Source organism: Fusarium subglutinans (genome assembly GCF_013396075.1).
Source record: "Fusarium subglutinans strain NRRL 66333 chromosome Unknown NRRL66333_c0000043, whole genome shotgun sequence".
Taxonomy (NCBI): Eukaryota; Fungi; Ascomycota; class Sordariomycetes; order Hypocreales; family Nectriaceae; genus Fusarium; species Fusarium subglutinans.
Window position 1 is genome coordinate 257014 of NW_023502106.1, and position 27990 is coordinate 285003.

A 27990-nucleotide genomic window follows, 5' to 3' on the forward strand; every position below is an offset into this window, starting at 1 on the left:
CATGCTATACCCTTGTCGCGTCCAGCTGGTTGGTGACCATGGGGTTGTCAGCTCGCCACTACCGAGGAATCAGACCCTTCTGGGACTTGCAGCAATGGTTTAAATACTTGTTGCCTGTACTTATGATACGATAATGAAAGCTACGGGTAACGAGCGGGTAAACTCTGATCTGGTCTGTCAGCAATGTCAAAGCGTGCATCCCTGTTAGAGATAGAGAGAAACAATATTTGCTGCTGCTGACCGGTCGAGGAGTTTACTGAGTTGGCTTCAGCAAGCCACATATTCATTTCAGCTATCACCTAGTATAATCATGCAGAATATTGTTTTCGAAAGTGCCGCATTCGGTAGATGAGGGTAATATAGAATATTTATCATCATGGCTTTGCATGGAGACTCTATAGATGCACTCTTTGCTATCGGCTATATAATCCTCATTCCAATCCATACCAATTGTTCTTTTCTGAGCTAGAAACCAATAAACACTTCTTCTTCCTCTATTCACCAAAAAGCCTTTCCAAACCGATATGTCAGTTACAGTCGTTGACCCTCATACTCAGTAAGTCCAAGATACCTCTCTTAACCAATATAACAGTCCGCCCGTCAATATTGACCACGATCTAGTGACTGGGACGCCCCGCTCCCTCCCTCTCAAAATGCCGAACTTCAAGTCCGCCTACCCCAGCCTGAGCCCTCACTCGCCCGTGTCCTCGAACCTCTTCCGTTCCCCACCGGAATCATCGAGAACTTGAAACATGTTATAGCCTACGCCGATCAAGCTGGCTACCTTGTCAACTACGCGCATGAGGTGAGGAACAATAACTGACCCTTCTAGCTAATTCTTGGCTAATAAGTAAGCGATTCAACCAATTGGACACTGATTTCCATGTTCAAGGCAAGGTGCTCGAGGAACGTAACGCTGCAATCGCCCAACTCAAACAAGAGGTCAAGCAGATTGGAGATGGCCTCACTGTTGAGAAGGCAAAGGTCGCCGACTTAACCAAGAGACTTGATGAAGCCCGAATTGCCTACGAAGCTAAGTTGAAGGAGAAAGACGAGGTGATCAAGAAGGACGAGGACCAGATCAAGAAAGACAAGGGCCACGATATTGACGACCACAAGACCATTGACAGACTGGCAGCCCAACTTGAGTACGAACGAGCTTCGAAGGCCAAGGTGCAGAAAAACCTCGACCTGACCAAAACAGAACTTGCTGCGGCAGAGGCTAGTTTGACTACTGCCGGCGCTACCATCGCGAATCTCACCACCCTCATTGCCTCTCTTGAAGCTGAGCTCGAAGTTGAGAAGAAGGATATTGACAAGTTGCAGAAGGAGAACAAGGACAAGACAGGCCGAATCTCGCAGCTCGAGAAGAACAACGCTGATCTACAGTCCAAGCTTAACGGCGCCCTCCAAGATGTCAAGAGCAAGCAAGACCAGATCAACGCCAAGGACTCAACCATTGGTGATCAATCTACTCGCATTGACAACCTTACCAAGGAATCCAATGCAAAGTCGATCACTATCAACAATCTGCAGTCGCAGATTAATGACCTACAGCAGCAGATCCGAAATCTACAGGCGACGCCAATCTTCAAGTTCAAGTGCAACATCAAGTGCCAGGTTCCTAGCAACAGGGAGATCGCCGTTGATCTAACTAATGGAGGAGGAGCTGGCACGCCTGTTCAATGCTAGTAAGTGTCCCAGTATACCAACAGAGAAACATGATCGTCTGACTATTGTCACACAGCTCCCTTGTGAACAACAACAATCAGATCTGGGACATTTATTCGGTCACTGGCCGCAACAATGTCGTAATCATCAAGAACACGCGTAACAACTATGTTCTCTGGTCTGCGGGTATGTGCACATTAGTCCTCACCACGAAGTATTTACTTATAGCTGAATAGGACGTAATCAAAAGGCCCGATGCGACCCCGGTAAAGATACATCGGACCAGGCAACGCAATGGGAACTAGAGGGTACGACCATTGATTCAATCAATAACAACACCGTGTTCAAGTAAGTTATTGCCACTGTTGATTTCGGAACCTTGGCTTACTTTCGAATCAGGATCCGAAACTTGAAGTATGGCATGTATTTGGATTTACAACAGGGCAACACCTCGAACTACACGCCTTTTCTTACCTGGGATGGCAATAACGGATCGAACCAGAAGTTCAAGATCTCAAAGCACTAGGTGTTGATTTTTAGATTGTGAAAGGTTTCTGACTAACCAGTGAAGAGAAGGAGGTTGCTTGTGAGATGGACGCCTATGCTTTAAAGATGTGTTGAATAAATTCATTTCGCTGTATCAATTACTGCTGTCAGTGACATGTACGAGCCATGGCATTGAAACCCAGGCCTCAAGTGTCAGGATGAAGCAGCTGTAAACTGAACTTTGTAATCTTCTGGGCATTGTATCGCAACTGAGCTTTGGCCTCGGTTGTTGTGGTAGATGTTGAGACGGTATTTAATATCCGATTCGTGACCTAAGAACTTTATTTACTGATGAAATACTCCTATTGATATAGGTGTAACTTACCTCACTCAATATCCTCGGGAGCATCTTCCTCGCCTTCAACCTCCGGAACAACATCCGCAGCAGACCCTGACCAGAGAAAGACCCCTAGGCCAGCAGTAACTAGAACTACGAGGACCTTTAAAACCCACGCCGTCAAAGCTCCATACTCCAACACCCAACTCGCTATCCACTGCATACACGGCGTGACCAGCGCACGCCGTTCGTCTTCCAGATCTGGATTGACAGAGTATATCACCGCAAGGATCGCGAACAGCGTGAGAGTTAATATGAGGGCCACGAATGCTTGGAGGAAGGCCAGAAAGACTGCAATGTTTTTGGTCGTGCGGAGGACTTCGAAGCCAGCGGCCACGAGGGGCGTGACTTGATCGAATGCCGCGTGGACTTGTTTTGAATATGGCATACCCATGGTGACTGTTTGTGGCACGCTTGGGGTAGATGGCTGTGGCTTTGGTTAAGGGAGTGAAGCTTTAATTGCTGGGTGCTGCGAGTCTGAACGATATTGGTTTCTGACATCATCATGTGATGTCAGAGTGGCGAGGAGTAAGGTCACTGACCTTGGTTGTACTGGGAAAAGCATAGGAACACTAAAGCCCGATAATTACAGCGAGAGCGATTTCCCCAAGCGATGGCTAAGGGCAGGGGGATGCAATAAAACTTAGGACCTTGATCCTGAGTAATAAGAAGCCTCGAGTAAACTTAGGCAAACTGGATACAAATTCAAAGGATCGTAGACTAGCTATTTTTAATATTGAAGTCTTCTTAAACCCCATAGTGGGCTAAAAGGCTTACAACAGCGCCTATAGTAAGCAATGCCCCGCCGGCACGTTTGACTATCATCATCTGTAGTCCTGTTTCTCTTCGCGTGTAATTGAGAACCTCTTAGCCGTTCTTAATCTCACTATCCCGAACACTCTTGGAGCCTCGGGCGAAAAAGCCTTGCTGTTCACCACCTATCTCTTCAGGGACTTGGGATCTTTCAGAGCACCATCTCCAAGACCAACCCTCCAGGCCGGCTTTCTCAAATGCAGTTTTGACCTCCATCTCAGTAAACCCCATTTTGGACATGGTATGGTTAGACAAATTTTTAGCCATGGTGGCTTCGGGGCAACCACTCTCTGACGAGGCAACCAAGTCGATGATGAGAAGCACACCACCGGGACAGAGCCTTTCGCTCAGTTTCTGAATCATAGCTGTATAGTCCTGTACGTGATGGAGAGCCATGCACATGACGATGAGGTCAAAGTCGTTAAACTCTGGAGTGTCAAGCTCGGAAGAGGGCGATGCTTCCGGATCCATCAGGTCCCCGTGTATGGCTCTCATTTTCTCTTGATTGAATCCAGCAGCTTCTGTAAGCATGTTGTATTGCTCAACCATCTTGGACGAGATGTCAATGCCACGGACGGTGGAGACATATGGAGCGAGCGCCTAAGACGATTAGCCACTACTGGTAGTGCAAAAGACAGAGTAACTGACCCGAGAAGCGACGCCGTTACCACAGGCATAATCAAGCATCTTCAGACCGTCAGGTCTCTCAGTGATGCCGATCCAGTCCAGGTTCTGGCGTAACTCGTCAGATATCTGATTACACAACCGCTGAATCCATGGGTGCTTAAACACTTCAGCGGCGACTTGGCTGCTCATGTTAGACTATAACTAATATGCGTTCGGGGACTCTTACTCGAAGTGCTCTTTGTTCTTCTCTCCGAGAGCCTTGGCCTCGTCGCTGATGTCGTTGATCTTGCCGCCCATGACTGGCAATATATCTCCCAGAGTCGAGGTGGAAGTGATTCAAGTGTGAATGAGTAAAGAGAATGAAAAATGATTGAAGTTTGAATAGAAAGACATCAGACTTTGGCTAACTAGCTTATATATACCGATGTATTCGGCTGGAGTAAAAGTCTCCGGATAGTATGTCTCCGCAAAGTTTCCGTGGAGACAAAAAGGCGATAAGGCGTTTTGCTAACCTTCAAGGTTCATAGCATTACTATTGAAAAGTTTGCTTATATAATGGCGAGAGCTATTCGTGAAATTAGTCATGTTGGTTGATGAGCCTGGACGACTGATGCACTTCAGTGCCGGGTCCATCATGGGTCTGGACCAGTAGGCATTTCCTTACATTTACCAATTTCATGAACAGGGTGTAAAGATAAATCATGCTACAAGGCACAGGGGTTTTGTTTTCGAAGGATTGTGCCAAGGAAAACAGATACAAGGGTTCAATGTTCATCCTGCCAGTCATATCCATGCTGGGGGCCGAAACCAACTCCCAGTTCCACATATGGACTTACAACTTCTGCTGATCCGATTATATAATCGGGAGTTGGGGATCTGGAAACGCCGAGGTCAGTTCCCTCGGTTTCCCTTATAAATAATGCCTTCCATCATGAAACTTCAATCCATAGACACCCGAATAGTCCCAGTCCAGGGCCTTATGCCTACGAACCCTACCTAACGTGCTGTAAGAATGGCTACTACAAATACTACGAAAGCACTCTTCATCGACTCAAAGAACAGTCCCAAGGTCATCGAACGACAAGGCCTCCCGAAACCAAGCAACGGAGATTTGCTCATCAAAGTTCTATACTCGGGTGTTAATCCCGCTGACATCAAGCATGCGAGTTTCCTAGGAATAAACAATACCGTCATGGGCCATGACTTTAGTGGTCAAGTCTTGGAAACAACAAACCCCAACTCTGTTTATAAGCCTGGGGATATTGTAGCGGGATACACGCCCGCAGGTCTTCACCAGCCTGTTCACTACGGAACTCATCAAGCTTACATCACATGCCCGGAAGACATGTTGTTTAAAGTTTCCGATAACCTGCCTTTGCCCGATGCAGCGAGCTTGGCTGTTGTTGCCATGACAGCCGCCGATGCGGCATGCAACCTGTTTGGTTTCCCTCTCCCCACAGAGAACGAAAAGCTCGCCTACAAGGTTCCGTTTCTTCTCTGGGGAGCAACAGCTTCAGTTGGGTACTGCACCCTTCAGTTCGCCATCGCAAGTGGCGTGTCTCCCATTTTTGTCACTGCAAACCCGTCGCAATTTGAGCACCTACGCTCTCTCGGAGTCAAATACCTATTCGACTATAAGGACGAGAAAGTCCACGAGTCTATTGCTAAAGCTCTGCGTGATTTGGACTTTGACAAATTCTTATATGCATTTGATGCAGCCGGGGCTCCTGACTCGGCCGAGCAGGTGCTGAAGGCTGTAGCAGAGGACACAGTAATTGCATCGACAGTGTTACGGGATGATAAGCGCTTCAAGATGCCCTTTGCACAACCCAAAATCGACTTCGTGGTGCAACCTCCCGGTACTTCTCATCCGATTTCCATTCCCGCGCGACCAGCGGACTATGCTAGAGCTTGGGAGGCTTTCAACTGGGCTATTGAGAACTATGGGGAGAAATTCCGCTTGCCACCTGTCCGTGTCGTGGAAGGTACTGCTGAGGATGCGTTGGAAGAGATCAAGCGTTTTGTCAAGCATGGTGGAGGGTTTTCCAAGGTTTCTATAAAGCAACCACTAGCATAGTTATTTAGTTAGATAGGTATCTTTTGTTATTAAATGATCAAAGAGTTTCATTGAATATCTCAGTCCATGAATTTACTTCTGAAGTTCGAATTTGAAGCTCGACTCAAGATACGTTGTCTCCTAATGCTTCACCAAGTCCTACACCTAAGCCACCCAGCAACCATTACAGTTCGCCTAGCTGAAAGCAGAATCTGGAAATGCGATCGATGACGCGTCTGTGATTCTGTTTGATACGTTCCCTATCTTATGCAACGTGAATGGATGGGATTTCGGGATTGCCAAAGCCTTGCCGAGGCCCTGCCGAGGACGTGATGCAAACCCACTGTCCGTACTCCGTATACGGCCACTAACTCCGGGTTCCTAGTCTAATGATCTGACTAATTAGAGAGCATTGACTGAATAATTTTGTAAGTAATGATTAATATCTCGAAAGAAGTATGCACCGTCAACATCGTACCTATCACATATATCAGGTTCCTTGTAAATTCATAATCAGAAAGCTTTCACCTTGTCAACCACTCGAGTTTTAATGTCGTGAAAGTGCTCTTGAATTATCTGGAAATTCTCATATACAAAGGAATACTCAGAGATAGGCTTCTTAAGGCCGGCTTTAACGCTCCTGTCTATACTCGAAATACCCCTCCTCGCGTCTCGCAGAGGGTCGTGGATATATTGACTCGATCTCTATATCCAGGCGTCAATCGAAACAAAGAACATAGTACCCCGTGAAAAACAGAATTTACGTCTAGGAATAGATAATATCAGCCCGCGGAGCAAGTATTATATTGATGCCGCATAACACGACGGCGTTACTCTTGTCACAGGCATCTCCCCGTGGCCAAATACACTGTCTTCATTCGATGCCATCTTATTATATATCCTCATAAATGAACAGATATAGAGAGGAATATCCATTTCAATCAATCCGCCTTCGGCAGTAGTAAATTGACTACTAGACGCCTCCGTCCGTAGCAAAGGGCAGTCGTCACATGTTACATATACGCAAGTAAAATAACTCGGCAGCAGATAACATTATGTATTTGCTGTATATCGGACCAATTTTCCCGACATGTGCATCACTCTTCGACATTCAACAACCAAGATGTCGTCGCCTGCTCGGAAAAATCTACGCATTCGAGTTCGGTTGGTTCATCGCCGCTGCGGAGAGATCTCGCAGAGAGCGGTCTTCTACCACCAGAGCACTGGCCACAATTGCCAGATGTGAGATCAAAGATAAGGTTCACCTTCCTTCGTTTGCTTATGGTGTGTCAAAGGAGGAAACTGTGCCAGGTGATGAAGACTCAGCTGTGTTTGACAACGCTAGCTCGACAGCCTCTTTGACTGATGCCTAAAGCTTATCTTGGGTGGACTGAAGACGAAGTGACGGTGTTCATCTCGCATTGCAGACGGAAGATTCGATCATCCAAGATTCACTCATATTTCCGGCAGAAGGTTGTTTGAGGATGGAAGCCTCTTTAAGACTGGTGTACCGGAGTTGGTCATTGTCCGGGGTATATTTAAAACTCTGCTGCTTAATGATCCAGAAGGAAATAAATATTATGTTGCTACACATCAGTCTATCCCTAAATGGAGAGCGCGCAATGCTCAATGTGAGCCCCAAGATCACCACCCGATCGAATTCTACGAAGAAGACCTTTTAGATACCCTCTATATATTTCGTTCGCATAGGGGGATTGGTGCGTATGTAGACTTAGGTAGACCTCCATGGTCGTTGAGAAGAATTCCATGATTAATGTCGTCTATTAAATAAGAAGAAGCAGCCAATCAGCTCATAAATCCCCAGTCTTGCACCAATTATAAGCGATTGTAGTTTGGACAACGAGCGTACAACCTAGAAGCAGAACTTAATGTCCTCTGTATGCCCCATCATACCCTGCCGCAGCCCGATCATCAACCCTCCCATAGTCAGCAGGCAACTCAACCAGATTCTGCGCATGCACCTCATGCGTCCTCTCGTCATGTAACTCGTATCTCGTCTCTTCATGAGGCTTTCCCGCATCGCTATCTGTCAATTGCTGTGAAGACTTCCTCTTTTTGCCTCGTAGCACAAGAAAGCCCACAAGTGCTATTGCTCCGAGCCCGCCAATGACAGATCCGACCGCGATTCCGGCCTTGGCGCCGGTGCTGAGGCCGGCTGTCGACGGACTTGTGGATGGGGTTGACGAGGAGGATTCGGATGAGGATGTTGACGAGGACGCAGACTCAGAGGCAGATGAGGTTGTCGAATCGCAGGAACCGAAGTCGCTTTGGCATCCGGTGCTACAGTAGTCTAGAGAGCCGAGTTAGCATCACAACTCTGAGAAATACATGTCCTTTTCGCGGGGTCACTTACCAGAGGTCTTGCCACAGTACCCCTTGGCTGAGCAACAATCGCCAAACGTGCTGTCTTGGCAGGTGGCATTGGTATCCGAGTTCGATCCGCAGTTTCCGTCAATGGATATAGCACCAAGGCTCGTTGACGCCGCTGTCGTCGAGGTCGAGGTCTTGTCAGATGTTGTGGTCGTCGTGGAGGACTCGTCGCTGGATGAACAGCTACCGAACATACTTTGGCACCTGTTGATATCTCGATGTCAGTCATGTCTAACAATGTGTTGGGGAGCCTGAGGCTGGCGTTGCCGTCTGGCTTGATGACACGATCGCCTGGCTAGAAGCCAAATGCAATCCCGTTCTTGTCGGAATACTATCAGAACAAACAGTAGATTGAACTTACCCAGTACCACAGTATGTTGCATTCTTGCCACAGTATCCCTTCTCAGAGCAGCAGTCTCCATACGAGCTGCCCTCACAAGTGATGTTGCTAGTCGACGTCGCACCACATGATCCCGACGTGCTCACAAGCTGTCCATCATCACTCGACGAACAGCTACCAAAAGCTTCTTGGCATCCTTCCGAACAATATGCGCTCGTCTTGCCGCAGAATCCTTTTTCAGAACAGCAGTTACCGAAAGTGGACGTGAGGCATGTCGCGTTAGTCTCCGAGTTGGAACCACAGTTGCCGTCTTTGCTGGTGGGGTTTTTTGCGCGCGGTAGTAGAACGGGAGAGGATGAACTGGGACTAGTTAGGGAGGAGTTCAAAGCAGGAGGTCCGTGTAGCTTACTGTCCAAAGTTGAAGGGGAATGAGGCTGAGGCTAGAGAAAGGATACAGAGAAAGTACACCAGGGAGAGCTCCATGATCGCTGGTTTGGCTTGGTTAAAGGCGAACGACGCAGAAGGAATTCACCCTCGGCGTCCTAGCAGGGCACAATGCCTTTATGTGGGCTCACTCTTGGAAAGGACCCTGGTAAATCCGCCGAGGTTAATTTGATAATCTCCCTGCTCCGCCGAGTCCACTCCCCCCAAAGCTTCATTTGCCCCATAGGGCTAGAGAAAAGTACCTAACAATAGACTTGGCCCCCAAGAGAGGACAACGTGAGCGGGTCGGCCCGACATGGCGTCCATTCGAGTCTTTTCATTCTTCAAAGCAAGATGCTTGCTTGAAGTTATTCATCTTATCATGCAGCCTACTGGAAGTCCAAATGATGCTGTAGCGTGAACAATTGTGCCCTTTGCTTCTCTCTCTAGGTCAATTTTCAACAGGGGAGACTCATGTCAGCAGCAAGGTCATGCATGGTTTATGATCCAGGGTTCAAAAGACGCCTTGCTCTTCTTTGCCAACGCTCCGTTTTAGAATTCAGGAGAGACCTAAAGGAGACCAATTGCGTCGAAAGCCGTTGTCTGGGTTTGGCGCAGGCTTACTGTGGAGAAGGGATCGCTGTTCGAGCTCGTTTGACTACCAATCAAAGCAAATGGTGTATTAGAAGCTTTGGACCCCAAGCCCAGTTTGACCGCTTTAAGCGCGGCACGGTTGGTTCTTTAACGGAAGCGATCGTCTTACCCACAGGGAGTTTAGGACCTTAGAAGAGGATGATCAAATAAATTCAGCAAAGAGCACCCTAAACTTAGGCTAGACTTGACTAAGTATTTTCGTCGCTTAGGGTCAAGATCCAAGTTTTCTGGCGTCTGGCTAGACCGGTGCTTTTGGTCCCGCGGCACATGAGACCATTAAGCTGGCTTAGTTGGCCCCCCTCCCGGCTCGAGCCAACGGGTAATTCCTTGGAGACCTTGGCGTCAGCGTTATTTTAGCTGTGGAGATCGCTATCTATTAACAGGGCTTAGTGTTGAGACGGTTAAATGTCTTCGACGGACTATGGAGAATGGGACATATAACAGGCTGAAGAAGATCCGAGCCTGGCGCTCGTATTTTCTGTCCCTGCTTCAAGTCTCTTCGACCATGTTTGTTTCTTTCCCTCAAGCCGTCGGCCATTTGGCCCTAGTTCTTGGACTTCTACCCAATCTTGTCCTCTCCCAATGCGGTCCTGACAACGATGGAGCACGCTGTCCCTTGAATGTCTGCTGTTCATCAGCCGGATACTGCGGAACAACGAGCGTGTACTGTAGTGATGGTTGTCAGTCTGCGTACGGGAGCTGCTCTGTACCTACGGTTCCGTCTTGCTCTTCTGACGGTAAGACGGCGACCAATGGCCGTCGCGTTGGATACTGGCGCGTACAGCAGGCTTGGGACCGATCTTGCGATGTCGTCCTTCCTTCCCAGATCCAGACCAATGGATTGACCCATCTGATCTTGGCGTTTGCCGATTTCGACTCGAGTAGTTTCGCTGTTGGCGCTCAGAACTCCCAAGATGTCGAATACTATAAGCAGTTTACCGCTTTGCAGAGCAGCTCGCTGCAGACGTGGATTGCCATTGGAGGCGGTAGTTTTTCTACCGGGACTTGGTCTTCCATGGCGGCTTCATCCGACTCTCGATCTGCGTTCATCTCGTCTCTCAAGTCCTTCATGGAGACTTACTCCTTCCAGGGTGTTGACCTTGATTGGGAATTTCCAGCGACCGCCGATGCAGCGAACCTGGTCTCTCTCGTCCAGGAGCTCCGAGCTGCCTTTGGGAAGGATTATGGTATCTCAGCGGCGGTGCCAGCGGACTGGGGCAGCATTCAGGGCTTCAACGCTGCTGGCATGGGCAAATACGTCGACTTCTTCAACTTCATGGCCTACGACTTGCACGGCTGGGGGATTGATCAAGAACCAGCCAAGAGCACTGTGACCTACCAAGCCAGCATAGTTGATATCGCCAACGATCTCATGCCGCTCTGGGCGAACCAGACCGACCCTTCGCTTATCAACCTCGGTATCCCCCTCTACGGCCGCGGGTATACACTCTCCTCCTCTAGTTGCAAAGAGGTTGGTTGTGCTGCCTCAGGACCCAGTGAAGAGGGTTCTTGTGTCAAAGATCCGACAGGCGTCATGGTGCTAAGTGACATCAAAAAGGCCATATCGGCCAATCAAGCTACTGTCGAGCTTGACAGTGAGGCTATGCAGAAGTATGCGACTTGGGGGAGTGATCAGTGGGTAGGCTATGACGACGCTGACACACTGGCACTGAAGATGGCTTGGGCTGATGGATTGTGCTTGGGCGGCGCTGTGTTTTGGGCTCTCGATAATAATGGCGGTGCGTGGGGTGCCAAAGGTAAAAGCCCGTGCAAGGCATAAGGAATAGTGGCATACCCAAGCCTTAACAGCATCTTATATACTGTATCACTCCAAACAATGTAATACTATATACAGTTTCTGCAGCAGTGCGTGAGAGTCACCTTTGAAGATCGTTATTGTTCACTGAGGTCCAGGCATTGTATAGTTGTGGGATGAGAAATGTGCTGATTAATGGCTAAGCTAAACTTATATTATATGGTAATGTAAGAATAATGTAAGGCAGTAATCATCAGAAACCTGATATGCCCTTTCAAAGAGGTGTGCATGTCGACTTGGAGTTGGCTTGTCATAAACATTATTCAACCACATCGGAAACTGCCTGGTTATGCTGAGCAGGTAAGTTCTGTGTCATATGTGACATATGAGATGAAACTCGTGATTTGAATATCCGTACACGTCGGCGCCGTTCATCGTCGGGTTCAGGGGTGAGCCCAAACTAGCTTGTAACTGCATAAACCAAAGTAAATAATTACAACTGTCGAGCTTGAGTCGAGGGACAGATGCTGTCAAATCATTAATTGGCATTCCCACGTCCTCGCTGTTGCTTCAAGATACGCGATCCTGACTGATCATCACTATATCGCGCTTGTGCTATTCGCAAATAACTTACTTGTAAAAGTAGATAAATGTGTTAGACGTTGGCCGCCGCATCGACTCTTTTGCGATCAGCAAGAATTACAGCTCGAAGATCGGCTGTGTTTGGTCGGCGAATACTCGTCGCGAGCCTCCGACAATCTCGCCTGCTTTTGATTTGCGCCGAGAAATGATGGGAAGCTAAGAAGGCAATTTATGATGTAATGCGAATGGGCCGGGTTAGCGATCACTGACTAACTGATGAAATGGAGCTTTTAGCTGGTTCTGTCAGTATTGGAAATCTCCTCTGCTCCCAATGCATTTGGCTTCCGTAAGTGCCGCTGAGTGGTCAGACCAGTTTGCTTCTTGTCCAGTGCGTAGGCCACCCTCCGTACGGACCGCGAACGCCGAGCTATAGTTATCGATGATGTATGTACATGGCAATACTCTAGGATCAATTTGCCTAAGGTCTGGAAATCTACAAAATGAGTTTGTGCTCTTTGTCTAAATATCGCATATCACATAACTCTTCACTTTTTTATTCCAAATAACTGAAACTCTCAGATCATCCAATATGTCTAACATTCGGCGTATCGATGTTCACCACCACATCATTCCTCGCCAGATAGAAGTAAGGTTCTGTATCCGTTACCTCTTAGACGAATCGTCTAATGAAGTCAATTTAGGAGTCGGGGCTGGTCTCAAAGGCATGAAAGTCCCGTCATGGAGTGTCCAAAGTGACAGGGCGTTCAACAAGACTTACAACATCACCTCTGCCATATACTCTGTCGGCACTCCTGGAGTCACCCACATCACTGACCCTGAAGAGAGCGCCAGAGTTGCTCGCGCCATGAATGAGTACTCCGTCCGTCTCCGCGATGCAAACCCGAAGAATGGATTCTTTGCGACAGTTCCGTCTCTGCAGTATACAGATCCCTACTCGAGGAGCTACGCTACGCTTTCGATACTCTCAAGGCAGATGGAGTTACCTTGTTCACGAGCTATGCCACTCCTCAGGGATATCTCGGACACCCCGAGTATGTCCCGATCTGGAAGGAGTTGAATCGTCGTAAGGCCGTTGTCTTTGTCCACCCCATCAACAATATTTCGGCTGTCTACTTTAACGATCGACTTCCAATGCCTGCTTTCGATTGGCCTCACGAGACAGGCCGTACAGCCATGCACATGATTCTCAACAGACGCCTCGAGTAGTTTCACGATGTCAAGGTCATTTTGTCACACGCTGGCGGAACACTGGCCGCGTTTTGTCCAGCGAGCGACCATGGTAGCTCTCCCTGAATTTGGAGAGATCATGAGTGCTGAGGACATTATTAGAAAAGCAAAGCAATTCTACTTCGATACGGCGCTTTCAGGAAGTCAGTAGGTGTGTCCTATGATTCTGAGCTTCGCCAAGCCCGGGCATTTGCTTTTTGGTAGTGATTTTCCTCATGCCCCTGAGGAACTGAGCAAGGGCTTCACAAAGTTTGTTGATGACTTCTCGTTGGAGGATAAGAAGAAGGGGATGTTTATCACGGATCAGCTTTGAAGCTGTTCCCAAGACTCGAGGGAAATTTTTACAAAGATTAGGTCAGAGGTGGATAGTATTTTGTTGATCGTCTGTCGCTAATATTTTATATGCCAATAAAAATCCCGTTACTTAAACTCATGTCCATTTGCTCGATTCTCTAAGCCAAGACGCAAAGTCCTGGAGACCAGGTTCTTGTGTCCTCAAATTCTGTATATCCGCCTTCCAACCCGCATTTCTAAACCACTCAAAACTCTTCGATGCATCTTTCACCATCCATAGGACGGGGTATGCTATAACCTTATATGTCTGGGGTAGCTCTTCTCCAACGACTCCTCGGAAGACCTCTTGTAGCTCAGAAAAGCTCAGCTCATCACCCGCCAACGCTAATGCCTTTCCCGACCAAGCATCTGGGTTCAAAAGTACTTTTGCTGCAAACACGCCAATGTCATGCGTACTAATCAACTGCATCTTTCGATCCTTGGGCATCCCTTCTGCCCAAAGGGACGCCATCATCTGACCGAAGAAACCAGGGTTATAACTATCCATAAAACCTGTTGGTCTGAGGATAGTCCATCGTTTATGGCTTTCTTTGCATGATTCTCGCAGTCGGAGCTCAATGCGGTGCTTGGCGGCGAAGTGAGGAACCTCAGTCGGTTGCGACCAGCTGACCTCGTCACCACCACGATCAACGCTAGAGAAGACTATGTGATCTACTGATGCATGTGAAGATGCTACTTCAATGAGAGGGAGTGCTTGCGCTTCATCATTTGGCGGAACCGTGACGATAAAGACTGATGAGATGCTTGGGTGTTGTTCGAAAATTGACCGTGGCGTTTGGGTATCTCCTTGCACAAGGGTAATTGATGGATACTCTGTTTGGAGAGCCTGGGCTTTTGGAGACGAAATTGACCGAGTCAATGCAAGGATACTGATATCTTCATAGCCAGGAGAGCTCCAAGGGTCTTGTATAGGGCGTCAACGGTGGCCTTGCCTTGCTGGCCAGTAGCACCGACAATCAGAATAGTTCGCGTCATCTTCAATTATTGTTATGAGAGTTGTGAATGTTTTGGATTGTTTGTTGTATTTCTTGTTTATTGTTTGCTGCGAGGCTGATATATCAGCTGCGGAGACTTTTCGGAGGGTTTCTGCCTTCCTTACCATTGTGGCGTAGCGAGCATAACCTGGGTGGCTGACAAGAAGCACTACAGCAATCATCTGCGAAAAGCGAAGCTTGGCTTATCCCATTCCAATTACACGTGGTCATAATTCCGGCATGAATAGATGTTGATGCCGAAACGTCACAAGGCTGGTCAGACGATCTGTAGCCCTACGTGTCGTCAGTCCTCTGATCAGCGGCCATGGTATATCATAATTTCAGCTTCAACTTCAACTTCTTTTATAATACTGTCTCGGGGTTTTCTTGTATACTACATATGTCTAGAAACGATGCTTCTATTAACATGCCTCAGGGAACTTGTATCAGCGGTCGAAACCCTCGTCAGAGGCACAGACGTGTACACCTAAGAGCAAGTACCGCGATATCCAGCGCCCTTATCCCAGTCATCTCCATAACCATCGTTATTCCCATAGAGTACGCACGCGGTATAAAAGTCATCACCACTGATAACGTTGCCTGGCTTCTGGATGCATTTGACACCATCAAACGTCGCCTGATGCTCTTGTCAAACGTTTGAACTGGGTTTATGGGGCGCGGGGGCTACTTACGACAGATCCCCAGCGAGCGGCACAGACAGCCTTGGTCCAATCATTTCGGGGAATCCATCCCGCAGGAGTTCTCAGGCAGCAGTTGTGACTGCTATGGTCCTTTCTTATATGATATATCAGTATGGGTGTCAATACAACGAAATACATGGGAGTATATGTACCCATGTGCCGCTTGGGCAAGAAAGAGGCCAAGGACCAGTGCCTTGAGAGTAATTCCCATTGTTGTTTTCGTGTCAAGGGCGAGATAGAAGGTAAAGTGTGCTTGATGGAAGTCTGGAATGGACTTGGGAAGGAAAAGGGCCCCTTTTTATATTCAGTCTCCATGCATCACTTTGTCACCGCTCCTTCAGCAGGAGCAAAACAGAACATGATCTAACTGGCTGATCGCGTGTCAGAAAAACTACCACGGTGCTGTTCTAAAGTTAGGAGATGAATTGATCCACTCGATTCCAGGTAGCGAGGTTGCTCGAGCCTCGTCTCCACGGAATTGCCTTTCGTAAACTCCACTGCCTTCCAAGGAATGAGCTGATGTTCTGAACTGCCGTGCTGTTGATCAGGGCTCCTCGTGGCCCATAACTTGGACGAGGCTTGTATAATTTCTCGAGTATGGTAAGATTTAAGCCTAACAACAGATGACAATGGCTGGTGGGTTGTCCATAGAGCTGTATGCTGTAGGAGCACGTATTGGTCGAAAATCATACTAGCTTGCGCTGCTACGTACTCTGTGACACTCAGTCTTGATAACTGAAAGGTTACGAGGTGAATATGGGTCGTTGCGTATGTATGTAGAGCATGAACGATATATGCAATTTTTCCTCCAATCATGCTTACATTTTCTGTTCAATAAAGTTCAGAAATGGATCAAATACGGACGTCGCGAAAGCATATTTTATTACATCAGTCGACGTGCTTATCTTTGCATCCTGCACCTAACCAGTTGACAGGAACCTTCTTTTGCTTGTTACGCAATCGTGTGTGACCCAATTTCCTCCCAGTACTTAGCTCAAACTGCTATCACTTCGTCAAGATTGGTTCCAAAACGTCAACGGTGGGCGTGATGTAGTTTTCCTAAATGTGACTTTGTGGCTCAAGGTCAATCTCACCACCAAAAACTAAGTGCACCATCATTTATCTCAAACAAGTCATTAAATGTTTATATGCCGGGCTTATACCGCTAGCTTCATGGCCGGCCCAAATGTATTTTTGGCGGTATAGTATCTGTATTTCATCGTTGATCATGGCATCCCTCTAATAAGTGACGTACCCTATAGCGAAGTCTGTCAGAATTCTGACCCACTTCCAGATGAACCACCACCGCCGAAGTTCCCGTCCACTACCCGGCATCATCGGAACTTTCGCGTAACAGTCGGGTGACGAAACGTAAAAATACTTTTACATGCTTATACCACAAGAGTATATACTGAGCAGTACAGATTGTAACCCTTTAGGCCAATTTGCAAACAATGGGGGTTCCATCGAAAATTAATATTCCTAAGGAGACTGTATCACATCTAGATACTGCCCCTACTCCCAAACCAGGGGTTCTTTTGCAAGTCAGAGCAGGAAAAGTCAAGAAAGGCGCCCTAGGAGGCGAAATCACCTCTGCTATCTACAAACAGCGACAGGACGGACCGGTATTCTGCAGCGCAACGGGAGTGTTGGGCGACGAACATGCTTCCAGCGGACACGGTGGCACGGAGCGCGCAGTGCATCAGTATAACCCAGATCATTACCCAGATTGGCGAGCCGAGAACCCGCCAGAGCCAGATCTATACGATGTCGGAGCATACGGCGAGAACCTCGTCACGACCAACATGAATGACGACAACGTGTGTATTGGCGACATATACGAACTCGGCGACGACGTTCTTCTCGAAGTCAGCGAACCACGACACCCATGCTTCAAACTCAACTCCCGATTCAGATGGCCACGAGCCCTAAAACGAACGATACGGACAGGGCGAGCAGGCTGGAACATGCGAGTCCTGAAGACAGGCACTATCTGTAAAGGAGACACAATTTCTTTGCGAGAGAGACCATATCCCGAGTGGTCTGTGTTGAACGTTCAGCGTGTCCTCCGAGCAAGGAATGTCTCGCTCAATCTGCTGGCGGAATGCACACAGCTTCCCATGACAGATCTATTTCTGGATATTGCAAAGGAGAGATTGAGGAGTGCTCCAAAGACATACACCCTGGTCGACGCTTGCCTCGTCGCTCAGCGCGTTAGGAAGCTCACATTTGCCTTGAAGGAGCATTTAACGTTTGTCAACCCCGAGTTCGACCCGTACGCCTTTGCCCAGATCAAATTCGGAGGTGGAAAAGAATTTGAGCGGTCTTACTCGATTGTCGACGGTGATATCTATAGGTTTAGCTTGGGCGTGTCCCTCGATCGACAATCAAGAGGAGGTTCGGCCTATCTACACAACGAGTTGAAGATCGGTGACGAGATTGAAATGTTCCCTGGATCAAACCCTGCTGCAATGGAAAATGATGCAAAATGCGAGGAAAGTATCACGCGAGTTCTGATCGTCGGAGGGATCGGGATAACGGCCTTTTTGCCGTCGATGCGCGACTGGGAGAGCAAAGGCTTGCCATACCATCTCCATTATGCCGTTCCAAGTCTGGAAGAGGCTGCCTTTCTTGACCAACTTCCCAAAGACAAGACCACTTTTTACATCCGATCAGAGGGTCAACGGCTCAATATTAGAAACGCCATACCAAAGCCCGGCCACGATGGGATATACAGCGCTCGCATATTCTCATGCGGGCCCTCAGGCATGATGAAGGAATGCGAAAGTATTGCCAATGAACTTGGGTATCCAGACCACATGCTTCATTTCGAAGATTTCGGTAACGGTGGCGGCGGTGATCTGGGAGAGTCCTTCGAGGTCGAGGTCGACGAGCCAGACTCCAACAGACACGAAACAATGACAGTTCCTCCAAACAAGACGCTGCTAGACGTGCTCAACGACGCGGGCTTCGACGTATTGTACTCTTGTAAGTCTGGGGCTTGTGGTGCTTGCAAAGTGGAGCTGTCTGAGGGAAAAGTTGACTACAAGAGCACAGCGCTGCTTGACAAGGAAAAGGGGCGGGCGTTACAGGCTTGTGTCGATCGTGGCATTGGGAGGCTCAAGATAGAGATAGATTAGGCCATGATGCGCACTCTTTTGGACAGCCGTGTTCTCCAATTTCAAAGTGAGACTCTGTTCCTGACCTTGATAATGTGCATGATGCTTTCAGGTGTTATTTAAAGTAGAAATAAAGAGATTCGTAATACATTAGATAGGGGCACTCTGTAAGACTAAATTATAACATGCTGGAGTTTCATGTCATAGCATACGCGAAACGACTAAGACCATGAAGAAAGCTAGTCTATGGGTAATTGACCAAGAAATAGAATATATATCAAGTTAATTGATTGAATTAGCAAATGGCGACTGTGTCTAAGTGACGCGTTACATGCAATAAAATGTAATGAAGAACCCCTACGCCAACCTTTTATCCGTCGTCCATCTCTCTTCATAACACCAGATGGATACCAAGAACACGACCAACGTCCGAGAACAACTTAGCCTGTGTTCCGTGCTTTCATGCCATCTTACTGCACGAAACCCGAATTGTCCGCACAGTCAAAGACCTTGGCAATCGCGCCAGTGTCGAATGCCTCCTTGATCAGAACGGCAACCGAGTAGCTAGAGTGCCTTGTCAATATGTTAAATGGCGATGGAAGATGAGCGAGTACTCACGTGCCAGCCACGATCATATAAAAGCCAAGAATCATGATTAGTATATGCAAGCCGTACTTGATCTTCTGACCCAGCGTGCCAGTCTTGAAGCTCTTGAAGTCATACATCCACAGCAGGGCGGGAAATACCAGGCTAAATGGCGCAAAGCATAGAGAACCGGCCAAGCCGAGAAGATAGTTCAAGGTGGGTACCGCTTTAGCTACGATAAAGGCTGCAGTACCCAGGGCCAGGTTGATACCGAGCTAAGTGCCCCAGTGAGTAAAGGTATTGGCCTGTAGGTGCTCAGAGTCCCGCAATATGCAGATAAAGGCATATTTGGCAGCGACATATTGATAGATACCAACACCAAGGATGAGTCCAGGTAAAGACCTAATATTGTTCATGCATTTCCAGTGACCGAAGTGAGCTCGCAAAACTTCTAGTTAGAGGACATGTTCGCATGGTAATGTTCTCGTATTGGTGGCCGCAGGGATAAGATCTAATTGACTTGTTCAAGCCAATAGATGCTTTATAGATTAGCACTGTTGAAAAACTCGGAGCGATCGCCCAAGGAAAATGGCATCGCGGAACCTTCCGTCTTCGCCTACCATATGCGGCACTTTAATCACCTCGCTTAGATATCAACGATGCTACGCAGCAACTACCCCAGATATGGTGAATCCTATCTGCTCACGATGATGGGTCTCGGCGGGTCGTGCTTTAGCGTCAGATAACGCATTCCGCCAGACCCGAGTACTCCCCGAAACGAGTTGCCCGATGCTTGCCAAACACTGTACTAGCAGCCATTATATCGCGTAATCGGAATGGTACCCCCGGTCATCCCCCTTTTCTCTATGGTTTTCAACACACTTGCTCCCTTGTAGAAAGAGGCCCAACGTCGTCATATAGTACTGCCGCTTGCCATCCAAATCCTTACCACTAGTCAAATCGACATCACACTACACACACCACGCCCCTTGTAGATAGACAGCCCCCAAAATGGTCAAGTCAATGCGCTTCCGAGACTTGCAGGTCCCTACGCCAGGCTTTGGTGCCATGGGCATCAGCTTCGCACTCGGCAACGACCTCAGCTACGAAGAGGCCGAGCCTGTATTGCTGAAAGCATTGGAGCTGGGTTGCACGTTTTGGGACACTGCTGTATGTCTAGTTGAGCCCCCTTGGCAGCTGTCTTCTGACTGATCGCCTCTAGGTCTCTTATGGCCCGGGAAAGAATGAGAAGCTTCTCGGCGACTTTATCAGAAAGCATAACTGTCGCGATAAGATTTTCAGTATGCTGTCGACTGCTCGCATAAATGTGCTCTTACTAACTACTAATAGTCGCGTCAAAGTGCGGTGTTGCTGCTTTTGAGGACGGATCCGTGACCAACTCGGCTGAACATATCGCGACGTACATCGAGGGAACCATCGAAAGACTAGGCTTTACTCCCGACCTATACTACATCCACCGCATGGATCCGAGTCAGCAACCCTCCTCGAGATCAACTCGCTGAGCACACGCTGACAGAAGCCCCCAGATACACCACTTGAAGAATCCATCCCTGCTCTTGATTCCCTCCGCAAGCAGGGCAAAACAAAGTACATTGGCTTATCCGAATGCTCTGCGGAGACACTGCGAAAGGCAAACTCAAGTAGGCATCCGATTTGATCTATACAAAGCCCAAGACTAACAGAACAAGTCGCCAAAATCGACGCCGTCCAAGCAGAATATTCCGCTTTCGAAACGATCCACGAGACCGACGGTCTGATCGACACAGCCCGTGAGCTTGACATCGAGTTTATAGCCTACGGTCCCCTCGGCCACGGATGGCTCGTAGAAGACTTTCCCTACCAGACGCCCGATGACTTTGCCCCCGAAGACTACAGACGTCAGAGTAAGTCCTCCGACTCCCCATGCGCCAACACCTGCTCACAGATCCTACAGTTCCCAAGTGGCAAGGCGAGAACTTTTATGCCAACAAGAGAATCGCCGATGGCTTTCGGGAGCTAGCCAAGCGCAAGAAGTGTACTCTGCCTCAGGTTGCCCTTGCCTGGGTAGCCGCGCAGGGCATGATTTCGATCCCGGGCACGACGAAGCCGGAGCGTTTGGTAGAGAACTTTTCGTCGAGAGATATAGAGCTCACGGACGAGGAGGTCAAGGATATGAGGAAGCTCGTTGATGCCCTGAAGCCGCAGGGAGATAGGTATAATGAAGCCGCGATGAGGAACATCGGTAAATAGATAGCAGGCTTATTATCACGTATTATCAAAGATTCAGAATAGACCACATGCTCTTCTGGCTTGAACAAATACGCATCGCATAATTGAGAAGAGTACTAGTACTACGAATCACAGTTACCATGATCATCACTAACTCAGATATCGGTGGATCGTCGCGTCTAGACTTGCGCCATGCCCAACAGTCCTTCGCACAACATTCACATCTACGCTTTAGGACAAGCATTTGAAATTGAACGTAATTGGCTTTCATCACAACGGTAGACCATGAAGTTCTGCTTTTTTCTCCCCTTCCTTGTACTTAAGATGCGCAATCGACATGATCTTAGAACTAGCCTCCGTCGACCCGTGAATCTCATGAGGCCCTGTAATCTGTGCATGCTGTCTTTTACCATCCATCTCGTCCATTGGTGTAAACTCTCCATAAAATCCCCACCGCGTCTCCTCCTTCTAACCTCTCCCTATCCAGTCATTAGCCTTCTTGGGATATAACTCCACCGTGTTACCCAGTGTTATATCATGAGCCATAACAGGAAAGATATTGTCATAAGCATCTGCCTCAATTAACTTGTTGATACTCTCCTTTGCCCCTGCAGCTTTAAGATGCTATCCCGGCTTAGTTGTCGGGTTAAAGAATGGTCTCTGTGGGTCTTTCTAAGGATGAATGTTGTGGAAGTGTTTCCTGAGATAAGCCGAGAGGGTCCGGCCGAGGGGGTTTGGAGAAATCATCTTGGGGAGGGGCGTGTATAGTGATGGTCTGAACTCGCCACAGTGATGCGCAATGTCGCCACTAAGAAGCATAGAGGAAGGGGGATTGGCAGTTATGCAAGCTAGAGCAGACATATGCCCGACCGCGTGGCCTGGCAAACTCAAGAGATAAAAGGTTCCATCGCCATAAAAGTCATAGGCCTCAAATTTGCCAATTTACAAAGACTTTTCTCCTTTAAAGTCAATCTCTACTAAGTCACGACCCTCCCAAGCTGTTTCATTGACATGCGAGTCCCTGACAGTGGGATAGGCAGGTATCATATTGCTCTTGAACCCTGGACCAATAATTAGGTCCGTTTTACAAGGGAAGGTCTGTGGATCCCCAGCATGATCAAAATGCCAATGCGGCCAGATAATAGCCCCGACGTCATCTAGGCTCTGTCCATTCTCTCGAAAGATCGAGCCAACGTCTGTTCGCACCTCAATCTTACACCCACTTCCCTTAATACCAGCGACAAACGTCTCTGGGAGAATCTCCCAATCCTTCCGCACTCCGAGGTCAAACACCATGGTATCATATTTCGTGTTGGGACCAGGGTGTTTGATCAGGAAGGAGTATGATCCAACGTTGATAGTGTCAAAACCCGGTACGAGGGGTTCAACAAAGGTTGAGGCGGGGAACCCGCTCATGAAGCTCGTTGTGTCGATGATGTAGACTTCAACGGTGTTTGGGGAGTTGGGTATATCAACTGGTGGGGGTAATGGGCAGGGAGTCATGTTTGCTTTTCAACAGCAATAAAATTTCGGTATATTTGAAAGGGTGCTTGTACAAGGTGGCAGTGTGTTTCCGAGCCTGAATGATCTCAACTTTCATCAAGCATTGTTCTCTTTACTTATTCCAGTGGTCAAGTCGATGGCTTATTATCCGGGTAAGAACCCGAAATCGCCATACATTCATCTTTACCATGCCAGGGTCTTGCTAGCGTTGGTTTATCTAGTGCGGGGTAAGTAAGCTACTTAGGTATGCCCTTGTACATCTCAATCGGCAGTTCAGAGGGTCTGTATCGGGTTCACGGGCCCGATGTCAAACCTCCGGTATCTCTTGGTTAGATACCGGGAAGTAACGGACACGTCGGATAATGGCATCTGACTACACGTCGTCTCATCTGCTGGCGATAGCAACGATGCTGGAGTTATTCAGGTATCAGATATGGAGTTACTCTCTAACGTCTGAATAATCTGAGATGAGTGAAACAGAAGTTGGAGATTCCAAAAATGTAAAGCAAGTGTATAATTACTATCGAATATCTTCATGCCGACGGGGTGGCAGGAAGTCATAAGCATCTTGTTCACAGCACGATTCTTATTTGAATAAACTCACGAAGAATGTCAATTACTTGAGAGGTGTAAAACGTGCACATAAACTCTGGAATAGTCATGAGACCCAACCCTAAATGGTACCAGGATCCAAATAAGCATACCCATCTTATCCCGTACCCTACCGAAGTCTCTTCTCTTCAGGAAGACTGTTCTTCTCCTCCTCCGTCAAGTTGACATCAAAAATCTCCACCAAACCCTGGATACGCTCTTCTTCCGTCTCAAATTTCTTGACAACCTTACGGTCACTACCAATGGTCTCTCTAACAGTGTCTTTGAACAGGGTGAGATTTCCAATAATCACCTCCTTGTCCTCATCCATAATCATCTTGGTGCAAGTGATGTACCTGGTGAAGAAGGATCTCGGGTTCGTCGATGTGAACCAAGACATGACCTCATAGTCCTGGGGGAGGAATTCTGTCTCAGTGAAGCAATACACAGGCGTCCATGTTTTTTCACTCTCTGCTGGGTTATAGCAGACGTCGTAGCACCACATTTGTGTGCCATGAGAAGGATCCGTAGCATATGTCTCTGAGATGGAGCGTTTCTGAATGCGGATCTCGCGCGGTGCAATGCTAAGACTCTCGAAGCCGTCTCGTAGCGGGACAGGGAGATTAGGTCCCATGGACCCCATTCCTACATCGACGCCGTACCATTCGTCACCCAGGAACACGAGAAGAAGCATATGATTCCATCCATCGTAAGTTGCGCTTTGGTTCTTGCGAACCTCGGGGTAGGGGCTCATGGCGCGTGATACACGACCACCGCAGTTACGCACTTCGTAGCCAAGGGAGCGAAGAGCAGTGCCGAGAAAGATGTTATTCTCCATACATCGCCCTCCTCGACGTCGTGTCACGATCTTGGTATATAGCTCTGCAGGGTCCAGAGTGACGATCTTGTGGGGATCATAGTGAAGGACGAGATTCTCAAAAGGGACGTTGCATGTGTGATAGCGTGTTATGGCCTGCAATAGAGGGAGGCCATGCTCTTTTGTGCGGGCAAGCGAGGGGTCTTTCAACACGCTGTTGCCAAGGTCTAGAAACCTTTGAGGAAATTTGAGGGTTTTGAAGTAATCTTGCAGCTCCGAAGGAGTATATCGCACTCGGGCAGACTCCTCAGGGAGCTGAGTGAGGGCAGTTGGATCCTCGAGGCGCGCCATGGTATTGGGGATGGGGGAATAAGCGGGGATTATCCTGACTTGACGCGTTATGTTAAATGACGAGATAACAGTTGGTTAGTTGAAATAATCCAATGTGTCCAACTCTTGTATAACAACATTGAATTATTATACAAGATGCTATCTGATAATCGGACCGAAGCTCCGCACTTACGACCCGGTAGATAGCAATTAGTTATCATCAGCTAAGACTAGTCAAGTCCGCAATGACTGCACGATTCGTGGTAAAGCGGGGTACGTCGGGGAGTTAGACCGGCCCACGGCCCATTCCGGCAGAGACGATGTTACACCGAACTACACCGAACTGACGCAGTGTCGGACTGTCGGCGAAGGCAACACGCCAAGCTTTTGCTCATCAGTAGCAGATAGATCTTGGGATTTTTCTAACGGAATCTGAGTTTAAACAATCAGGGTCTTCGCTAATTAATATTTTACAGGCAGTGCTAGCGGGAAAGGCTCAACGGAGTTTTCGAGGTGACTTCGCCGTCATTCAAGTCAAGTCGCCCCAGCACTACCATGCTATCATCAACTTAATTCAATATATCATAATAAGCTGTGTAAACCTGCTACATCCTTACACTAGCCAACCCCCCTATCCTCCACAAGGAAACCCCTCCCACAACCCATTTACAAAACTCATACCATCAACAGGCGACTGATGAAAATGGTCAAAAATAGCCGGGTCAAACATTTCCGACGCAAAAAGCTGAAAAGGATCCATGTTATCGAGATTGAAAGACATAGCGTCCGCAGAGCCAGTAGAGCTCGACCCATTGTCATGAACTGAAGCTGATGCAGCATCCGGGCCAGTTTCTTAAGACTCGTCAGTAAAACGATCAGAAAGGAAGAGTGTCGATGACAAACCTTTGACACCGCACATTCGCGAGAGTCTTCGGATATACTCAAAACAGCTCAGCACAAGACTATTCTCGTGATCCAAGTTGAGAAATATGGTTTCTGCTTTGCTGAGGAGGAACTTCATGTGACTGACGGATGCTTCGTCTACTACAGCGTCTCCATGCTGTGCCCAAAGTAATCGCCCACAGATGACCAGTGAGGCAGTGAAGACTAGACGAAGTAATCAGCATGCCATCTGAGTACTCACTCGAAGGTGAACTTACCATAGTACAGAGTAAAGTACCATACGCCAAGATTATTCTTACTCGTGGAATCTACACTGATGACGGAGTGAACAATATCGATTGTAAGTTGTGCCGACCGAACACATTCATGAGCTTCGGCCATGGCAAGCTGTATCAAGTACGATGAACTCGAATCCGATGTATCATCATGCCGGAAGAGGTGTCGAATAGTAGCACTGAGCAGCGGTTTATGAATGAGGATACTCAGATTATGATATCTCATCGTGAGAATAACACGAAGTCTATTCGCTTTTGTGTTTTGCAAAAGAGCATCCGACTCGATATCGCAAAGTTGAAGATGGGGAGGAAGATTCGCCGCCCAGAGCCGGAGTTGCTTGCGGAGCTCGCCTGAGGCTTTAAGATGGGCCATCTCATCATCAGGGTCCGAGTCATGATCGAGATTTGCGCCGTATTGGATGGCGAGAGACTTGCTCGTCACCTGATACATCTTGAACGACACGGCCAAGAAATCGCCAGGTAGGTCGGAGACATCGCCAGAATTCGCCGGTGACCATCCAGATGCTAGCTCCCGCCTCGTCATCTGCTCATCTGGTATGCTCGCGGGTCTACCCACAGCCGTGCTTAGTACTTTGTCAAGGCAGTATATGACCACCCAAGTCCGACGACGATACTCTTTCTGTACAGGATCAAGTGACCTCTTAGTCGACTCGCTGTGAAGTCCTAGCGCCATAGCCGATCGAATGACAAGGCCGTAGTTGTTCCAGGCCTGCACGGAGCGCGAAGTTCCCTGGCAGTGAAGAACGACCAAGATCAGGTAATGAACGATCTCCAAACTTATGACACGCTTCGATAGCTCATTGCAGAGGCCCAGGGCTCTTTTATAGAAAACGTTGGACCTTTCGAAGCGCTTCTTGGATGATGTGGTGTAGTCCCTGTCAAAATTACTCGCCATAGCGAATACCATGTTCAGAGTTCCAAGCCACGTTCTGCGCGCTCGGGTGAAGCCGTTGAGCCTGCATTCATTGTATGTCTTCCGCATTGTTTCCTCGTGGATGAACGGGAAAACAACACCAGCTGTATCGAAGTATAGATCAAGCAGAGTGTCCATCTCCTCGACAGATGGCAGGGCGGTGGGTAATGAGTCTAGCGGTGTCGCTGAGCCTCCCAGAGAGCCTTTGGTTTGGGAGACACTGGCAACAACACTCTCTCCTAATACAGAAGCTCTGTCGAGCCCGGACGGCGCGCCCGGTGAGTGATGCGCAACCGCGATGGCGCGAAGAAGCAGTTGCGTAAAGTTAATGTTGGAGGCTTCGCCATAAAACGCCGATGTCTTTTCCTCGACAAACGTCATGGCCATTCCATTGGGGATGCCTTCCTCGTCCTGAGGCTCTTCCAGGCTCGTAGCACACGTCCCCGTACCTGCTCCAGAAGGGGCAGACGCTTTCGTCGGCGCAGTGGGCGCAGGTGAAGGCATAGAGTGGCCAGCGTTGATGCTTCCATGGCGGCATGGTGAGGTATTCGTGTTGATGCAGGGCGAGAGATGACCCTTGAGGACATCGTTCAACCGCTGGAGGTTATGCTCGACAGAGCTGACGCGCTGTTCGAGGTCGGATACATAATCTTTGCGAACAATGACATTCGTGGCAGAGTCACCAGGCTCGTACAAGCAGTCAAAGCCAAGGGTCAGGCACGAGGAACACGACGGGCGCTGTCCATCGCATCTACAATAATGTCAGTTATTTTTCCGGAAAGTAGAACACTCTGGATGATGTACCTCGACTTGCGTGACCGACAGGCATTGCATGCCAAACCAATACGTCTTCTCTTGCTTGTTGGTGGACCCGTCTCTGATTGATCCTGCTCCTGGTCTGACGGTTTCCTGGACGGTTCTGGCATCACGAGCTAACACGAGAATTACAAAAATGTGGGGTTGGGAGATGGGAAAGGGAAGAGATGCCGGCGATGCCGGGTTCGTCGGGGAAGCGAGCGAACTTGAACAGTGTTATAGAAAGGTCGGGGGGGAACTAGCGGGGTATCTCGGCCCATGACCCAACGTTATCAGTGATACGTTATCGCGTCTAGGGGAGTTTGGGCCCAAGACCCCGCGGTAAGATGGTTGATCTAGGGTAAGGTATGTGTACTAGACCCACGACCGGACCTTGAGAAGCAAGAGAATATCAGGCCTTGATATTAGAACAAAC

General features: G+C 48.4%; 12 protein-coding genes across 12 annotated transcripts; 6 read left to right on the plus strand and 6 right to left on the minus strand.

Annotated features, from left to right (window-relative positions):
• Positions 1 to 524: 524 nt before the first annotated feature.
• Positions 525 to 2197, plus strand: FSUBG_4812 (hard-surface inducible; the record flags this gene model as incomplete). The annotated part of the gene is made up of 6 exons (XM_036682841.1): positions 525 to 556; positions 622 to 805; positions 856 to 1691; positions 1748 to 1857; positions 1908 to 2019; positions 2071 to 2197. 6 exons carry the CDS (start codon positions 525 to 527, stop codon positions 2195 to 2197), a joined length of 1401 nt encoding a protein of 466 aa, XP_036539734.1.
• Positions 2198 to 2543: 346 nt separating this feature from the next.
• FSUBG_4813 (uncharacterized protein) lies at positions 2544 to 2948 on the minus strand (the record flags this gene model as incomplete). Its single annotated transcript, XM_036682842.1, has 1 exon — positions 2544 to 2948. The coding sequence occupies one exon, from the start codon at positions 2946 to 2948 to the stop codon at positions 2544 to 2546; it is 405 nt and encodes a 134-aa protein (XP_036539735.1).
• A 473-nt stretch (positions 2949 to 3421) lies between these two features.
• FSUBG_4814 (uncharacterized protein) lies at positions 3422 to 4291 on the minus strand (the record flags this gene model as incomplete). The annotated part of the gene is made up of 3 exons (XM_036682843.1): positions 3422 to 3967; positions 4016 to 4175; positions 4221 to 4291. 3 exons carry the CDS (start codon positions 4289 to 4291, stop codon positions 3422 to 3424), a joined length of 777 nt encoding a protein of 258 aa, XP_036539736.1.
• A 715-nt stretch (positions 4292 to 5006) lies between these two features.
• Positions 5007 to 6071, plus strand: FSUBG_4815 (toxD; the record flags this gene model as incomplete). The annotated part of the gene is made up of 1 exon (XM_036682844.1): positions 5007 to 6071. One exon carries the CDS (start codon positions 5007 to 5009, stop codon positions 6069 to 6071), a length of 1065 nt encoding a protein of 354 aa, XP_036539737.1.
• Positions 6072 to 7936: 1865 nt separating this feature from the next.
• FSUBG_4816 (Lectin-B) lies at positions 7937 to 9264 on the minus strand (the record flags this gene model as incomplete). The annotated part of the gene is made up of 4 exons (XM_036682845.1): positions 7937 to 8361; positions 8425 to 8645; positions 8803 to 9141; positions 9191 to 9264. 4 exons carry the CDS (start codon positions 9262 to 9264, stop codon positions 7937 to 7939), a joined length of 1059 nt encoding a protein of 352 aa, XP_036539738.1.
• Positions 9265 to 10363: 1099 nt separating this feature from the next.
• On the plus strand, positions 10364 to 11638 carry FSUBG_4817 ((trans)glycosidase; the record flags this gene model as incomplete). The annotated part of the gene is made up of 1 exon (XM_036682846.1): positions 10364 to 11638. One exon carries the CDS (start codon positions 10364 to 10366, stop codon positions 11636 to 11638), a length of 1275 nt encoding a protein of 424 aa, XP_036539739.1.
• Positions 11639 to 12785: 1147 nt separating this feature from the next.
• Positions 12786 to 13423, plus strand: FSUBG_4818 (amidohydrolase family; the record flags this gene model as incomplete). The annotated part of the gene is made up of 2 exons (XM_036682847.1): positions 12786 to 13069; positions 13144 to 13423. 2 exons carry the CDS (start codon positions 12786 to 12788, stop codon positions 13421 to 13423), a joined length of 564 nt encoding a protein of 187 aa, XP_036539740.1.
• Positions 13424 to 13874: 451 nt separating this feature from the next.
• On the minus strand, positions 13875 to 14773 carry FSUBG_4819 (uncharacterized protein; the record flags this gene model as incomplete). Its single annotated transcript, XM_036682848.1, has 2 exons — positions 13875 to 14624; positions 14669 to 14773. 2 exons carry the CDS (start codon positions 14771 to 14773, stop codon positions 13875 to 13877), a joined length of 855 nt encoding a protein of 284 aa, XP_036539741.1.
• A 2154-nt stretch (positions 14774 to 16927) lies between these two features.
• Positions 16928 to 18613, plus strand: FSUBG_4820 (phthalate dioxygenase reductase; the record flags this gene model as incomplete). The annotated part of the gene is made up of 1 exon (XM_036682850.1): positions 16928 to 18613. The coding sequence occupies one exon, from the start codon at positions 16928 to 16930 to the stop codon at positions 18611 to 18613; it is 1686 nt and encodes a 561-aa protein (XP_036539742.1).
• A 1575-nt stretch (positions 18614 to 20188) lies between these two features.
• Positions 20189 to 21427, plus strand: FSUBG_4821 (aldo keto reductase; the record flags this gene model as incomplete). Its single annotated transcript, XM_036682851.1, has 6 exons — positions 20189 to 20347; positions 20400 to 20478; positions 20528 to 20668; positions 20725 to 20838; positions 20881 to 21081; positions 21132 to 21427. 6 exons carry the CDS (start codon positions 20189 to 20191, stop codon positions 21425 to 21427), a joined length of 990 nt encoding a protein of 329 aa, XP_036539743.1.
• A 921-nt stretch (positions 21428 to 22348) lies between these two features.
• Positions 22349 to 22909, minus strand: FSUBG_4822 (n-acyl homoserine lactonase; the record flags this gene model as incomplete). Its single annotated transcript, XM_036682852.1, has 2 exons — positions 22349 to 22467; positions 22624 to 22909. The coding sequence occupies 2 exons, from the start codon at positions 22907 to 22909 to the stop codon at positions 22349 to 22351; spliced, it is 405 nt and encodes a 134-aa protein (XP_036539744.1).
• A 721-nt stretch (positions 22910 to 23630) lies between these two features.
• On the minus strand, positions 23631 to 27685 carry FSUBG_4823 (transcriptional regulatory; the record flags this gene model as incomplete). The annotated part of the gene is made up of 5 exons (XM_036682853.1): positions 23631 to 24706; positions 25329 to 25499; positions 25551 to 25754; positions 25808 to 27510; positions 27564 to 27685. 5 exons carry the CDS (start codon positions 27683 to 27685, stop codon positions 23631 to 23633), a joined length of 3276 nt encoding a protein of 1091 aa, XP_036539745.1.
• Positions 27686 to 27990: the final 305 nt, after the last annotated feature.